Source organism: Zosterops lateralis (genome assembly GCF_965231275.1).
Source record: "Zosterops lateralis genome assembly, chromosome: 3".
NCBI classification, from domain to species: Eukaryota; Metazoa; Chordata; class Aves; order Passeriformes; family Zosteropidae; genus Zosterops; species Zosterops lateralis.
The window spans coordinates 11,688,048-11,701,548 of record NC_139764.1 but is presented as its reverse complement, the minus strand read 5'-3'; the positions used below and the strand labels follow the sequence as shown (position 1 = coordinate 11,701,548).

General features: G+C 55.2%; 2 protein-coding genes across 4 annotated transcripts in view; one reads left to right on the top strand and one right to left on the bottom strand.

The window, feature by feature from the left end:
- Nucleotides 1-1,604: 1,604 nt before the first annotated feature.
- On the bottom strand, nt 1,605-3,793 carry LOC310907605 (transmembrane protein 121-like; the record flags this gene model as incomplete). The annotated part of the gene is made up of 2 exons (XM_083857903.1): nt 3,753-3,793; nt 1,605-2,538 (listed from the first exon to the last, which is right to left on the bottom strand). The coding sequence occupies exon 2, from the start codon at nt 2,535-2,537 to the stop codon at nt 1,605-1,607; it is 933 nt and encodes a 310-aa protein (XP_083714029.1). The 5' UTR covers nt 2,538; nt 3,753-3,793.
- Nucleotides 3,794-7,451: 3,658 nt separating this feature from the next.
- Nucleotides 7,452-13,501, top strand: part of LOC310907601 (phosphofurin acidic cluster sorting protein 1-like) — a gene marked incomplete at its 5' end in the record, with an annotated part of 51,396 nt that continues 45,346 nt past the window's right edge. For all 3 annotated transcript variants that reach the window (XM_083857895.1, XM_083857896.1, XM_083857894.1), the window contains one exon: nt 7,452-7,651. In XM_083857895.1, the coding sequence (XP_083714021.1) occupies nt 7,452-7,651 (200 nt within the window). The remainder of the gene's footprint in view (nt 7,652-13,501) is intronic.

Genomic DNA, 13,501 nt, shown 5'->3' with positions numbered 1-13,501 from the left:
CTCAGTGAAGTGCCTGGCTCTGTCTTCTCAGCAGCTTTGTCACCGGTCTGAGGGATGGATAGGAAGGGTACTGTAATGTCTCCCCAAAGACTTTTCTTCCTAAAGGTGAAGAAATCCTGTTTACCCAGCCTTTCCTAGTAGTGCTCCAGCCTCTGACAGCTTTCACATACTCAACTGGAGTTAGCACAGACAACCCACAGCTATCTTTTGGTGGCCCAGCATGGATCAGTATCTGGATGTAGTCTCACAAGAGATGAGTAAAGGTGAGAGGATCACTCCATGTGGGCTGCTCCTGGTGATGCAGATCTAGGTGCGGCAGGCCTTCCTCATACACAGGGCATGCTGTGACTGCTCAGGTACTGCTGCTTAGGATCTCTCCTTCAGAGCAGCTTGGTTTCTCAGGGTAATCTCCACAGGGTTATTAGTGCTTCTAGGAAACTGATCCTGTATGAAAAAAGCACCTGTTCTCCTTTACTCCTGCTGTCAGTGCTGTTACAGTCAAAAGTGTTTGACCTTAGGAGAGTCAGTGCCTCTCTCCAATATCCCACCAGCCCTCTTGCTTCTTATTCCATTCTTATTCCCCTGTCTGCCGTGGCTATGCTGACAAGGCGATGGCTCAGATGACCCCAGAGTGACATGTCAGAGTGTGACAGGACAGTGCCTGGGCACAGCTGTGCTGTGTGGGTGGCTGTGTGGACAATCTACACTGCTGTCCCTCCAGGTGAGATGTGGGGACTTGCTGTGGGTGTCCCTGGGCATGAGTGGTCACAGTTGATGTGGCTGCAGTGGTGGCTGACAGTGCTCCCACACGCACCCTGTCAGTGACACCCTGGGAGCCCACCAGAGGCTCACGGCACCTGTGGGCCAGGAGGAATGGCTCCAGAGCCAGTGCTGGGCTGCTCTCCCCTGCCCTAGGTGGTCACTGAGTGACCTCTCCACACACTGCAGCTGAACAGACACCCAGTCACACAAGGCCCCCACAGGAGCAGGGGGATCTGCCTGCTGGCAGGGACACAGACATGAAAAGGCTGCAGGGCTCAGGTCTTTTATTGCAAAGAGGGAGATACAAAAAAAGGACAGTCACCCCTTTTTGGGTCCCCCCAGGCCTGCAGCTGGCTGAGAGGGGTGACAGCAGGGGGAGACCAGGCTTTGCTCCCCCTGCATGGGGACCTTGGCTCACACAGTGGGGAGCAGGCTGCTGCCAAGGACCACACTGGAGCCAGGGCCAACCACGACAGAAAAGCGGTGACCTGCTGTGTCCTCGTGTGGCACCCTGGCTGCACAGGGAGCACTGGCAGGGAGCCTGGCACAGGGTAGGGCTGCCTGGCCTCACACAGACACAGCTCACAGCAGGCAGCCCTGGCTTCTTCCCACACTCTGCTGTTGTACCAGGTGGGGTGCTGAGGTTCCAAACCGCTCTGCAGTCTTGCAGAGGCTGCTGTGGGGCCTCACCATGCACCCCTCGGGGCTCTGAGCAGTTCTGCCCAGGGAAGGAGGGAGCAGGGTCGTTGCCCTGTGTCCAGGCAGGGAGCTCCGCAGCCTGCCCCAGGTTTGTAGGTACGGCCAGGCACGGGGATGCCCAGGCTGTGGCTCCTGCTGGCCCGTCATGTGTTGTCCTGGGCCAGCTCCTCGGGGCAGGCGGGCTGGTCCCGGGCCTTGCGCGGCCCCGCGGGCGTCTGGGCCGGGGCGCCGTGCTGCGGGTCCGGCCCCGGGGGGCTGTGGTGCTGGTGCCGCTGGTACTGCACAAACATACACACCTTCATCCCGATGGCCAGCATGTTCTTGCCCATGAAGATGCTGGAGACGCGGGCATCCCTGAAGAAGAGCATGTTGCTGCCTCGGATGAAGATGGTGGTGATGTTGACGGTGAGCATGCTGAGCATGGGGTACAGCATCATCCGGTGCGGCACGATGCCAATGCCCTGCATGCTGATCTCGCACAGGGACACGCACGGCAGCACCAGCAGCAAGATGTAGCAGTAGAAGAACATGATGCCCTCGGCCCAGAGCGGCAGCCCTTTCTTCTGAGGCTCCCACAGGTTGGCCTGGATGTCCAGCACGTCCAGCATGTCCACAATGACCCAGAAAAGGCGGTTGCGGAGGTCTTCCTTCTTCTTGAATGTTCTGACATACTCCATGTGCTCTGTGGCCACCAAGAGCACGTAGAGAGCTGGGATGCAGATGGAGAGCAGCAAGGTCAGCGCTTTGCGGGCTATGAGATCCAGGCTTTTCCGGTCAGCTTTATAATTCTGGTACACAAAGTAGACTTTGATCTCCAGAACGAAGACATACAGGAACCAGAGGATCATGGCATATCCTCGCTTAGCTGTCTTTACCTCTGCCCCTACCCAGATAGCCACATAGCGCAGGACTAGCAGGAAGCATATGTCACCCACGGCCACCATGACACAGATGCCCAGCTTCCTGGAGCCCTGGCTCTGCTCCACCAGGTAGGCATCCATGAGGACGAGGCTGGTCATGATGAGCACAGTGGAGAGGCACACGTGGGGCTTGCTGACAGGTGGTGGGGGAACCATCCTGCACAGAGGAACAGGCAGGGTCATCAGGGAGTTGCTGAGATTTCCCATCCCCACCCTTTGCCCCCTTCTGCCACCCTCTCATCAACAGCTGTGGATGGCTGAAAAAAGGGAGGGAGCCATTCATAGATTTCTCCCATCCTATGTGCCTGGCTTGTTCCAAACCTGCAGATTTCTAGCCAAAGAGCTCCTGACACCAACCAGGCCATCCTGGTGGCTTGTGCTGGCTGAAACCCAGCTCCTAGGAAGCACATGGTGGGGCAGGCTGGACACTTGGGACACTGCAAGCACTTGGGATCCCACTGCTTCTTCTGGTAGCTCATCACACTGGCTAGCCTCTGCCACCATTGAGGGTACATGCCTTATTTTCCATGGGATTTCCCAGTCAGTGGTACTGTTTATATTTCCCCCCCACAAGGCACATTAAGACTAGACTTATGTGTTTAAGCCAAGCAGGTCCTTAAAGGCTATGATTCAGGACCACTCTTTTTAGTCTCTTTATTTTCATGCACAGCACAAGATGAAGCCTAGCTTTTTTAACCTGGCTGTCCTGTGGGGTGGGAGGGAAAAGAATTGCCCAATATTCAGTTTCTTTCAGGTTCACAGCCCCCAACTTGCCTAGAGCTATTTGCCAATGCCTACCCTGCCCCAAAACCATAAACTGAAAGCAAGGAAAAGCAGCACGAGCCCACAGCTCCAGGACACAAGGAGCTCTGCAGCAGACCCTGAATTTCTGTGGGATGCTCAGCTTTCCTGGGCTGGGGCAGAGTAAATCACTGTCCCCAGAAGCACCCTGCCTGCCTTGTGCAGCACCAGGGCTGTCAGACTCCCTCCCCCTGACCAAGCACAGCTGCAGGCAGCTGCCTTCAGAGGCAAGGAGGGAGGACAGAGCCGGGGCCTCACCAGGCACGACTTGGCAGCTACTCTGGAGGGGAGCCAGCCCCCCGGATGAAATGGAGGATGAAACTGGGCTGATGACTGTGTGGCACAGTGCTGCACGAGGGCTGCCCACACAGAGCCCGCCTCTGGCACGCCTGGGCTGTGCAGGGGCTCTGGGACACCATCCTGCTCACCCAGGGCACAGCGTGTAGGTGACACCTGACCATGGAGCAAATGCTTGGGAGCAGGATGGGGGCCGCACAGTTAATGGTCACCCTTGCACATGGATGCTCCTGGTGCTGAAATCGATGGCACAGGGCCCTGGGCACAAGCTACCTGAACTCCTGCTTTTTGGCTGAGGGAGCAGGCGTCCGGCGCAGTCGTGCATCCCTGGGCCCAGCAGCATCCTGGCACGTTGCGGGAGGCAGCGCAGCCTGAACCTGTCAGACACAGGTGCCTCTCAGGGGGAGGGAGCAGAGGCCGGCGGGCAGGGGGAGCCGGTGGCTGTGGCACATCTGGAGCCCGCCCCCCACACGGCCGGGGCTCACCCGCCTGGCCCCCCACGGCCCGGCCCGGCCTCCGCGGGGGCTGCCGTACCCCGGCCCGGCTCAGCGCCCGCCCCAGGCCCGAGCGGGGCCGCCCCGCGGGGCTCCGTCCCCCGGACGCGCCGGGGCGCCCCGGCCTCGCCTGCCCGAGCCCCCTGCCCACAGCGGCCGGGCCTGCCGGGGGCAGCGCTGCCCGCGGGCCGCGGGGCCCGCCCTGCCATCCCCCCCGGTCCCGCTTACCTCGGGCGGCTCCCCGGGGCGCAGGGCGGCGGCGGCGGCGGCCCCGGGCCCGGCGCGGCATCGCCCGGCACGGCCCGGCGGCGGCGGCGGCGGCGCTTCTGCGGCGGCGGCGGCGCTCGGCCCCTCCCGGCGGGCGGCGGGCGGGGACTGCGGCGGCCCCCGCCTCACCCGCGGGCCCGGCGCCGCCCGCCGCTCCTCCGGCCCCGCCGCCCCTGCCCGGGCCTGCTGCCGCCCCGGGGCCGCCGCCTGCATCCCCGGGCACAGCCCGCAGGGCCCAGCCCAGCAGAGGCCCCAGGCGGGGCTGCGGGAGCCTGGGCCGGCGAGGATGTGTGTCCTCCAGGAGCGGCTGGGCCGCCACCTCGCCTTGCTGGGGGAGAAGCCATGCAGCTCCATGGGCTGACACCCGACTCTGCCGGCCCCAGCGCCCCGGGGAGCCCCGGCCTGGCCCGGGCCCGGCACCTCCAGCGGCTTGTGCACAGATAAAGCAGGCCAGGGAAGGCAAGAGGTTTGTATATATCCTGATGGATATACCTCTCTGCAACTGCTCTTCTAACAGCCTGAGCAGCTTATTGCATTTAACTCCAAACTTTCCTCAAGTGATTTAGGTCTTAGCGACACTCAGTCAGTGTATTTCCTCTCTGACTTTGAAGTGCTCATTGTAGATCTATGTATTTTGGAAGCTTAAAGATCTCTGGAGATGGGCTATGAGCAAAACCAGGCCTAGACCTGAGAGCAGGGATAAGTGCAAGCGACAGAGCACCCAGGGAAGTGCAGCCCTCCTTGCATCCAGCTGCTGGCAGAGTGGCTGTAGGTCCCTGTGGGATCTAAGGCCCTGGGGCATCTCAGCGGGCACCAGGAACACAGAAATCTAACCTGTGGTTAACGGAGACACTGGACCAGCATCCAAGTTTAGCTCATGTGTCCCACAGTGGGTGTGGACTGGTCGATGCAGGCAGGTGGAGGTCCTGTGTGAAGGGAGCAGAGCTCTGGGTTAAACAGGTAAGGAGTTTGTGGGAGCATTCTCCTAACCCAGGAACAAGCAGCAATCCCCAAATGGGCTGAAGGAGCGGGGAAACAAAGCAGCCAAAGCAACCTGCCTCCAAATGAAAGGAGACCTTGCAACTCGAGTGGAGAGCAATGTGAGGCACAAGAGGGCAAGCCAACACTGCAAAAATCTACTTCTTTCCTCCGGGGCACAGAAGCACTGGCTCTCGTTGCAGGGAGGAGCAAAGGGCCTCTGTCCATGGAGGCATCCAGGGAAGGGGACACCGCAGAGGTATCCATGTGGGAGAGGAGTGCTGGAGGAAACTACCAAGCAATGTGGCTAAAGACAAGATGATTCATCCATGAGCTGGAATCATAAAACCCCTGAGTCTCCACTAGAGACTAGGACGGGAGGTGACAACATTTGCGTGGGAAGCAGTGAAGAGCTGCTTTAACAAGGCACATAAAAATAAGGAGCCTGAGCAAGAACAGATACTTCTGTGCTTCTCTAAACCACGATGCTGGAACCGGGGTGCCAGAGTTGGTATGTGGATGCATTTGTACCATGGATAAAATGGAAGGAAACCAGAGGGGGCACACCAGGGTTCCCAGGCACATAACTGCCCTCTGGCTGCTGCAGGCTCCAGACTTGGGTGGAAAAGCATCTTCAGCTTAGCCCTGCACGGCCCATGAAACCCGCCCAGGGGAGCAGCAGGACTGACAGCCCTTGGGAAGTGCTGGGAAAGCAATCACTTCAGCAGGCTGCCCTGGGCTCAGCAGGGAGGTGCCTCTGGTCTCCTGGCATCACTGAAAACCTGGAGCACTCAGTGCTGTTGAGGTAGCACACAAATGCCCAGGAATGGTGACTCAGATTAGAAAGCAAACAGCTGGGGAGGAACTGTAATGGGTTTTGTTAGGATAAATCAAGACTCTGGATCTAGCAAGCTCCTCTGGAGCAGGAAGCTGCTTTTGGGGATAGGCAATGGTGTTACCCAGCTGAGGTCAAACAATGATGGGTAAAAATGCTGAGAATAAGGCCATGACCATTGTGTGACTCTCTCCAGCTGCAAAACCAAGGTTTTCACATTAACTGGCAGAATGGTATGAAAATGCAGCTCATCCTTGGTTCAGCTGGTCTTACACAAACATCTCTGCTAAGATCCCCTAGAAAATGTTCTTAGAGAACCAAGGCTGTCAAGGGTGAAAACAAAGGTCCTTTCGTACATTAATGACTTACTAAAGGAAAGCAAAATGCATTAAAGCAGCAATCAAGCTGTTTTGTGAGCAAGGCAGGAGCTCTGGGGAACTATGCTGTGACCCATGCCATTTATCAGATGCAGAAATGGGCAGCTCTGTCCCCAGGGATGCTCTGCCCTACACAGGCTTTATAATCTGTGACGCTTTCTCAGCTGTTGAAGCTCTGGGCATGGACTCCAGGCCACAAATGGCTTTTGCCCGTGGCAGCCACCACTTGCAGTTTCTGGCCGACGAGGTTCCTCCTTTTGCTGCATTCCCCTGGAGACGTTCAGTGGGACTGAAGGGGATTTCTGCCTCTCTCCCTGTCGCGTGTTTGGAATTCCCCAATGTTTCGAGGAAAGAGTCAGGCAGAGGTCTCGGCTTCCTTCTGGCTTCAAGCCGCCGGTCCAGCTGCTCTGTTCCTCCGCTGACCGGCCCCGCCGTTCCCCTCGTGGGGGCACCCTCTCCTCGGGCGCTCCCTGGATCGCCATCGCCCCGGGCGCGACCGCGGACGCCTTCGCCACCACCCCCGGCACAGCGGCTCGGGCAAGGCCGAGGCCCTGGCCAGCCCCGGGGATTCTCCGCCCCTGCCGAGCGCGGGGACAGACGGACAGACAGACGGACAGATGAACGTCCAGCCCCGGGGCCGGGACGCGCGCCCGACCGCGCCCCTGGGCGCGCCCCCGCGGGCCGATGCGCTTTAAAGGGAACGAGGCCGCGCCCTCCTCCCCCCGCCCGGCCGGGCAGCGGCGGCGCTCCCGTTGGCCGGCCCCGCCCCGCCGGCCCCTCCGATTGGGCAGCGCCCGCCCGGCCGCGCCCCGCGCTCGGCTCCCATTGGCCGTTCGCCGTCGGTCGCGGTCCTCGCCCTTTCTCCCGGCTCCGGTTGGCTCGTGCCCGCGCTCCTGCCGCGCTCCGATTGGTCACGGGCCGCGAGGCAGCGGGCGCGCGCGCGCGCGCGCGCCGGGGTGGAGGCCGTCGCCGAGGCGAGGGGCTCGCGCCGCCCCCCAGCGCCAACGGCGGCGGCGGCGGGATGGCGGCCATGGCGGCGGCGGCGGCGGCGGCGGGCGGCGCGCCGGGCTCCGGCCCCTCCGCGGGGCCTCCGGCGGCGGCCGGCGGGGCCGCGGCGACGGCGGCCTCGATGGCGCTGGCCGGCCCGGTGCCGATGCCGGTGCCCATGCAGCTCTTCGCCACGTGGGAGATCGACCGCTCGTCGCCGAACTGCGTGCCCAGGTGAGCCGCCCCGCCGGGCGCCGGGGCCGGGCGGGAGGAGGCGGCCCCCGCAGCATCCCTGCCCCGCCGGGCCGCGCTCCTGGCGGCGGGAGGGCCGGCCCTGGGCGGGGGCTGGTGCGCGGCGAGCCGGGCCCGCTGTGCCTCCGGCGGGGCAGGGGGCACGGCACAGCACAGCACAGCACAGGACCGCGGGCGCCGTGCCTCCATGTTGCAGCCTCTGGCCAGCGTGTGCCGCCATGGCCATGGGTCTCAGAGGGGGTGTATCGTCGTGGTTGTGCTTTGGAAAGCTGCCTTTTGCCCCCGCAGTGACCGGTGATGGCCCGACAGCCGCTTCTCTGAAGCCAGGCGGTGGCCACCAGGCATCCGCGGGGCTGTGCCATCTACCCTCCGGACCTTAGGGAGCAACAGGAAGGGTTCGCTGTGCCGCCAGCTGAACTCAGAGTTGTGTCTCTGGCAGAGCTGGGAGACAGGCTGGGTGGTGTGGGTGTCATCACTGTCTGTGTGGTTAAAGGTATGGTCCAGGCTGGATGTGTTTATCAGCACCTGTCTTGGAGCCAGGAGGTGCTGATGTGTTAACGGGGTGGGTGGGTGTCCTTTGGCCCGCTCATCTTACCAGACTCTGATCAGGTTGTCTCGTCAGAGCTACGGGGCAGATTCGGGAAGTCACCCTGGTTCCTTGTGTCCCTGGGCTGTGGTGTCTTGTCTGCAATGATGTATTCAAGTGTTTCGCAAAAATTAGAGGTGTAAAATTCAATGTTCCTGTAGGGCAGCGGGATGCCAGCCTTTGTGAAAGTGCTGTGCTAGATGGATATGTCTGTAGAGAGAAACTCTGTGACTGAGTGGCCGGATGGGCTGGAGTAGAAACATTCCAAAGTACTCCAGACTACTAGAGAAAGGCTCTGTGATTGTGGTGCCCAAGGGAGTGCTGGGCTCGGCAGACAGCAGGTGTAAAGGAGTTTGCAACATGTGTCTGCTTAAAGCCTGTGCACCTTTTGATGACACATGCAGAGGCTGTTGTGTGGAGCAGGAAGCAAGTGATCATTCCATAGCTTTAAAGTGACTTGAAGTGTTGTTCATGTGTGGGCAGGTTACTCCCAAGCTGGAATTTGGAGAGCAGGACAGAATTACGAGGTTGACTTCCTGCAGAAAAAATTTACATATGCAGAGCAGAGGTCTTGGTGATGGTGAGGGATGTGCATGTATTTAGGCTTCACAAATGGAAGTGCTCCAGGAGCTAGGGAGAGGAGAACTGCTTTGGGCAAAGCACGGACAGAATGACTGAGAATAGTGAGACTGAGTGTAGAGGAGTGTAGAAGTGGGTTACATGGGTGGCAGGATGCCAGCGGGTGAGAAGTGATGTGTAATCAGTCTGAAAGTTGTTTGTACAACTGGTTTTTGGCCCAGTGAATCCTGTGTCTTCTCACAAGGACAGTTTCCATTAGCACTGTGCAGATGCTTGTTCTGATGCACGAGCTTCTTTGTGTGCTGATAGCCCCGGGGGCAGCCATCTGACACAGCTGCTTGCAGCAAACTTCTGTGAAATTCATCTGAAATATCCTCTCTGGAATATCTTCACACGCTGCATCTGCTGAGATGGGAGAAAGCTAATGGAAGCTGATTGTTCCTTCAGAGGCCACGGCTCTGACATGAATGCTGTCATGTCTGTGGAGTCGGCAGGTCTGGAGAAGTCCTGCCAGTGGCCACAGTCCACAGTGACCAGTGTGGGACTGGTGCTTCTGTGTTTTCCGGTCTTCCCTCAGCCCAGGTTTCCTGAGTGAGCAGGTCACAGGTGGGCACCTGTCAGGGAGGTGTTTTAGTTCACTGAAGCTGAAGGGAGCTCAGGCCCCAGACCTGAGCTGTTAATGGTGTAGCTGTGCACTGTGTTTCCTTGTTGCTTGCCCACGTTGTGTCTCTACTGATCTGCTTGTATATGGCATAGTCTTGGTGTGTTCTTCAGGTCAGGAGCTCTGCTGTGCTATCCCAGTGCCCAGCACAGGTGGTCTCTGGTCCCACTGTGCTTTGGGGGTGGTAGTGGTGGCAAAATAATTTCCAAGGGCAATAATGCCCTTGGGTTTCTCTGTCTCTAATGCATGTGTAATCTGCATTTTTTCGTACTTATGCATATCATATTTATTTTTGGAAATTGCTGTCTGAATGGAGGTACCATCCCTCCTGCTGGGGTCTTTCTCTTTTCAGGGCCAAGTAGGGAGAGTAACCTCTTGATGACCTTCCTATGAACTGACTGAGCATAGCCTAGACCCAGCTGCCTTGGGCTGAAGTGGCTGCCAGGGGAGGCAGAGCTGAATTTTATGGGCAGTGGGCTATTATGCAGAGAGGCAGAAGGAAGTAAACACCTGGAAACCATACAAACTGCTTCAGTGGGGCTGCCCATTGGCTCAGAATGATTGGCTTCCCATCACGGGGCCTTAGAAGGAAAGCAAACCTGATTAATTCACAATGCAGGATATGAAGCATACTTTGGCTAAAATAGTCCATCAATCAGCCTTAACTTCTACTCACAGTTACATTAGTAGAAGTCTACAGCAGTGTTCTGAGGTGGGAGTTTCTTTATTGAGATGCCTCGCAATTAAGTCCCCCTAGGAGTAGTAGCAGGTTTTCAGTGTGTAGAGATTGCCAGAAGTGATGTAGAGCTTTGCCAAGGTAAAATGTCTGTCTGCATCAAGGTAATGTCTTACGGTGTTTTCATTGTTTTGTGTCTTGGTCAGGCAGTAGGTTGGGAAAAAATGTGTCAAAGGACTTTGCAAACATGCTTGAGGTCTTGTTATTTCCACATAGTGGTATTTTCCACCTCTTTTAATAGGACTGCTCTTTTTATTTTTTATCTTTTAACATCTGAGCGTCCATAAATGTGAGTTCTTAATTAGGAAACAAGATAAGATTGTGTTATTGTGTTCACTTTTTCCATGACACAGCTACTGTGTTCAGTGTTATGTGGATGTTGTTTCAGTGATAAGTAATCGTATTTCTAGTTAGAGGTGAGACATACAAGTTGTGTTTTGGTTGCTGCATCAGTATTGCTGAGGTCAGGCTGCAAAGGCAGATTCTACCTGTGCAGATTATGCTGTGAATGGCCCTGCAAGGATTCAGATAAACTGCATTTCGTCCACAATACCTCATGTCTCAGTATATTCCAAGTCTTGCTGTCACCCACACAGTGTGCTCGAACACAGTGTCTCCTGCTTATGGTAGTTAGAAAAGCATTGATCGAGGGTAATGCGTGTGTTCTGGGCTCACTTTGTGAGACTGTGTATGTGTAGCCTCAGGTTATTACATTCAGAAAGTGCTCTGAATTCTCTATCATTATAACTTGCAAACTTTTGTTTTGGAAAGTTACAGCCTAATGAATGTCTTCTTGGAATGAGAGCAGTTGTTGCAAGTACAACTGGAAGTATCCCAAAAGTGCCAGTTAGGGTGATCCTTTGAAGTGCCATGAGGTGAATGCTCTTGTCTCTGCAACCCAGTTTTCCTGTTTGGGCAGCCAGTGTCCATTACCTGGCAAGTGTGGAGAGCAGGTTAAATTTGTAGAGGTGTGGTTGCATGTTTTCCATTGCCTGGGGTCCAGGAATCCTTTCAGTGACAGCTCCTGCCTGTGGTGTGAAGGAACGTGCTCTCCTCTGGCACAGCTACATGGAGGGGCTGCTGTGGGCTCAGGGGTCTGTCCACTCTCAGCACAGAGCATTGCCTGTCTTTTCTGCAACCCCTAAGGATTTTGTGGCAGTGAAGAGTCTCTGAACTGGGTGTTCCTTTAAGAAATGCCTATTCCAGCTGGAATAATGTGTATTTATCTGCCTGAGATGTTCTTGAGTGGTTTCCTGGGTAAATCAGACATCTTCATGGTAAACTTCCAACCTCAGCAAAATTTGTTCTGTTTGGATAAGCTACAGAGTTGCACCTCTGGGAATGTTAAATGATTCCAGATTGTTCCTTCAAAAAATACTGTGATGCCCTGACAAACCCGTGTAGCTTCAGACCCAGAGTGCTTGGGAGAGGCCACAGTTTCTTGTAGGGAAACAGTCTCTTATAACTGGTGATATGCCATGTTTGAATTATGATTTCCTTTCAGTCCTATATAGAAAACAAAGTGTTCTAAACAGCCATCAGATTGCTTATTATTCTTAATATTGTGGGCTTGGCTACAGGCCTGCAGTATAATACGTCTCATATGTTGTCCACTATCTGTAGCTCTCTGTGGCAGTGGAGCACGTTTGGAACTTCTTCTCTGGCAGTGTTTTGTTTTCCTTCTGAGCATACAGTACTTGAGCAGAACTTGGGACAAGTGTGCCCTGCTAATATGATTGATGGGGGGTGTGCTCCTTGCAAAATGTTAGTATTGACTTCCCTGAGGGTTTAATTTTATTTGAAGGACCTGTCATGCTGCATCCTTGTTTTCCAGTGCTTCATTCGTCAGCCAGGCTGTGTTGCAACAGTTGTCTGATGGCTTATCAAAAATGTTGCATTGTTCTTTCTGTGCTGGGATGCTGCCACAAGTGCACATTCTGCTTCCTCTGGAGTCCTCCTCCGTCACTCGTGGCTGATCATTAGCAGCCATGTCATTTGTGTACAGCTCACTCTTCTCTGGGATCACAATTCCCAGACGTTTATTCTGTCAAAAGAATAAATGGCTGAGCACCAACAGCTTACGGGGCTCCCCCAGTGATCCATTCTGTGGTTAAGTCTGTGCTGATTCTTTTGTGTAATTGTTTGAATGTGGAATGATTCTAGATTGAAAGCTGTGTCTCCTATCAGCTTTAAAAGTTGTTTCCAAAAAAGAGCCAGAGGCAAAAAAGCAAACTGTATTTTATGGCATGCCAGGTGAGCATATGGACAGAGCTATTTTCCAAATACCTTGTGTTATTATCTGCTCCAAGCTTTCAGCATCCCAGCTGATAGGGAAGCTGTGCTTCTGTTTTGGTTTGTTTTGGGTTTTTTTTTAACTACATCAAAGCTGGTGAACACTGTTTTGGGAAACAAGAAGTGAGAGTGTCTTACTCTGTGTGGGATGTGGCAGCAGGAACTTGTCTCTGCCTCTGGGGAAGCAGACAGCTCAAGTGATACTGCTCTTGTAGCTAGGAGTGTCTTAGATAAATGGGGCTTTGTCTGGATACTTCAGTATTGTCATTGCAGTGTACTGGGAGGGGAGATGCAATATTTCAGGTGCCTGAAATCATTGCCACGGTGGTTACAGAGACCACTCCCTGCTCTGCAGTGTGATTCAGCCTCAGTACACGCAGCCCAAAATTACACTGGCATTTTCTGCTGGCCTGTTGCAGTGCCATGTCCTTTATAATGCTGCCCACTGCCATGTCTCATGCCCTGTTTCTCTATATCGTGGTCTAACTCAGTGAGGGGTTCTGATTAGTAAATTAGAACTCCTGTTGTCCTTTGTTCTGTGTTCTCCTTATTTACCTACTCATGCTGATTTTTAAGCTTCCATTTCTTATCATGTTTCTTATTCTTCAGTGCAAACATATTTTAAGTATCATGAGGTCCAAAGCCAGTGCATGTGGGACCATTTCCTGGACAAAAAATGTCCAGATTCCATTCCCAGCTATGTATTTTTAACTGTTTTTCTGCATATGTGATAAATAAATTCGTATCGGTATAGACAGTTCAGGATGACAGCAAAACTCACATCTTTAGTTCCATTTTCCAAAACTGAAAGCCACTAACAGTTAGGTGTTGGACTGTTGCAATGGTAGCAGGGTTAGAATAAGAGCAGCTCCCTGGTGAAGGATTCTGCTCCTCTTTTCCTTTTCCTTAATAGCTTTATCTGCCAGGGGAAAAGATCCTGTTCATGCAAAGCCTCTCATTGATTGTTCTGCTGTTTCA